Source organism: Hipposideros armiger, unplaced genomic scaffold (genome assembly GCF_001890085.2).
Source record: "Hipposideros armiger isolate ML-2016 unplaced genomic scaffold, ASM189008v1 scaffold_293, whole genome shotgun sequence".
Classification (NCBI taxonomy): Eukaryota; Metazoa; Chordata; class Mammalia; order Chiroptera; family Hipposideridae; genus Hipposideros; species Hipposideros armiger.
This window is the reverse complement of record NW_017731643.1, coordinates 481,260-483,667: the sequence shown is the minus strand read 5'-3', so window position 1 is coordinate 483,667 and position 2,408 is coordinate 481,260. Positions and strand designations below refer to the sequence as shown.

The window sequence follows — 2,408 nt, the reverse complement described above, 5'->3', positions numbered from 1 at the left end:
TTTGCGCTCTGGTTCATTGTTATCAGAATTAATCTTTTCCATAATTTAATAGTTATCTTTGAGTTTTAGTTAAGTCCGTTATACTGTGCTAGTAGTGAGCACACCTTTCTGAGGGAATAACACAATACGGGCAAGAGTGCACTAATTTGTTGGGGCGGGGGGCATTTTATATATATTTAAATGCATGTGTAATATATCCACTCAGTTACACCTCTCTCTCTCCCCCATCCCCAGAATGGCCGAATGGGTCAAACAACAAGCTGAGCGAGAGGCTGAAAAGGAGCAGAAGCGCCTAGAGCGACTGCAGCGGAAGCTCGCGGAACCCAGGCACTGCTTCACCAGCCCCGACTACCAGCAGCAGTGCCACGAGATGGCTGAGCGCCTGGAGGATTCCGTCCTCAGAGGTGAGAGTGAGGACGCCTTAGTGTGGTCAGCAGGCACCCCTGAGCCCAGCTGTTCCAGCTGCTAGCAGAGTGCAGTTCTTCAGCTTTTTTGGGTTGTAGACCTCTAAGAATCTGATGAGCTGTTGAACCTCTCCCCTCAATAATGAACACAGTATATCTTATGAGCCCCCCAAAAAAGAACACATAACCACGCAGCATTTGATATACTTGACCCTGAATTCCATGGGCCCCTGGGCCCCAGATAAAAACATGTTTTGTGTTTATGGGGATACGTTAGGTCTTTAGGAGGTATCTAGACCTCCACATCTTTGCTTCCAGTTTTAGGTCCATTTTTTAAAAATAGTTTTTAAGAATGATTGTCATTAATTTTTATTTTATTACAATCCAGAGCATTATGGTAGGGCTGTTGTGGGTACAATTGAATAAGAAAGAAGCTTTTCCATCAAAAAGGTTATGACATGACAAGGGGTCAAATGCAAATAACGAGCACAGGGGATGAATCATTAGGTCTGGGGAGGGCTAGGTTTGAACCTGTCAGCCTCAGAGTTTACAAATTGGACCTTGGCGCTGTAAAAATCTGGTTCCAGAGCCAGAATGCTTATTGTTTTAAATCTGTAAATTTGAGATGAATCTCATTTTAACGATATTAATTTTTGCTATCTTAAGAAATTTAAATGTACAGCTTTAGATTGCAGCTCTTTCTGCAATTCAAATTACTTATAATTTCTTGAATTAAGCTTAATTCTGATAGTAGACACTGAGTTGTTAACATTACTGGTCAGGTATGCAGGCTGCCTCCAGCAAGATGGTGTCGGCAGAAATCGGCGAGACTCGGAAGCGGCCGAACAAATCCAAACCAGATGAAGGAACGAGTGCAGCGAAAAGGAAGTGCTTTTGGTATGTTGTGTTTTCATTCCCGTTCATCTTTGAGGACTGGTGTGCTCCATTTCCTTCTTGTCTGTCTGGTGTAACGCATCTAAGTAATGTTTGATGGGAGCGCAGAAGTTTTCCAGAGCGCTTCAGTCTTCAGGTTTCAGGGATTGTCACGTTGCACCCACTAGTAATGACATCTGCTATGAGTGCCATTAATAGAGTCTAAGGGGCAATATTCTTCTTTACAGCGAAAGATTCCATAAAAATACNACTAACTCCCTAGCCCAGACTCCAGATGTGTATATATCCACCAGTTGACTCGACCTCTCCACTTGGCTCTCTGATAGACATATCAAACTGACATATCCAACATGAGACCAACTTTCTCCCCCAAACTTCCTTCTCCCTCTTAATAAATGGCAACTGTATTTTCCCATTAGCCCAACCAAATTTTTGGCATCATCTCTAATTCCTCTACTGATCTCACGTCCCTCATCTAGGGCGTTGGCAAATTCTGTTGCCTCTGTCTTCAGAGTTACCTCAGAATCTCATATTTCTCAACACCTGCTGTCACTGCCACCCTGGTACAAATAGCCTTTATTCATTCATCACCTGGATTATCACAATAGCTTCTCACTGGTCTCTCTGCTTCTATAGTCTTATTTTCAATTGAACAACTATAGTGATCCCTTAAGAGCATAACTCAGATCTCAGTTTGTTCAAAGCTCTACAATAGTTTCATTCAGAGTAACATCCAGAGCCCTTGCGGTGATTTCTAGGCCCCAGTACTCCTCGGCCATGGCTGCATTGCTGTTCCGTGAATACACTAAGCTTGTTCTCTTCCGCAGGTCTTTGCATCTGCCCTTGCCTCTGTCTGGAATGATGTCCCCCAGATAGCCACATGGCTGGTTCCCTCACTTTTCTTTAATTCTCTGCTGTAATGCCACTTGGTCAGAGAGACTTTCCTTGACTGACTACTAACTGTACATATAAAATAGATTACCACCATACCCATCCACATAGCTTATCCTCCGCTTATCACCACTTGCCATAACATGTAATTTGTTTGTTCATTCTTTGGCTTCTCCCACTAGAAGGTACGCTCCATGAGGCAGGATCTGTATTCACTGT

At 43.3% G+C, this 2,408-nt stretch overlaps 1 protein-coding gene across 1 annotated transcript in view; it reads left to right on the top strand.

Annotated features, from left to right (window-relative positions):
• Positions 1 to 2,408, top strand: part of SDE2 (spliceosome associated SDE2) — a 31,741-nt gene that overhangs the window by 21,381 nt on the left and 7,952 nt on the right. Inside the window, exons 2-3 of the mRNA XM_019659014.1 lie at positions 206 to 404; positions 1,187 to 1,301. Of these exons, the coding sequence (XP_019514559.1) occupies positions 206 to 404; positions 1,187 to 1,301 (314 nt within the window). The remainder of the gene's footprint in view (positions 1 to 205; positions 405 to 1,186; positions 1,302 to 2,408) is intronic.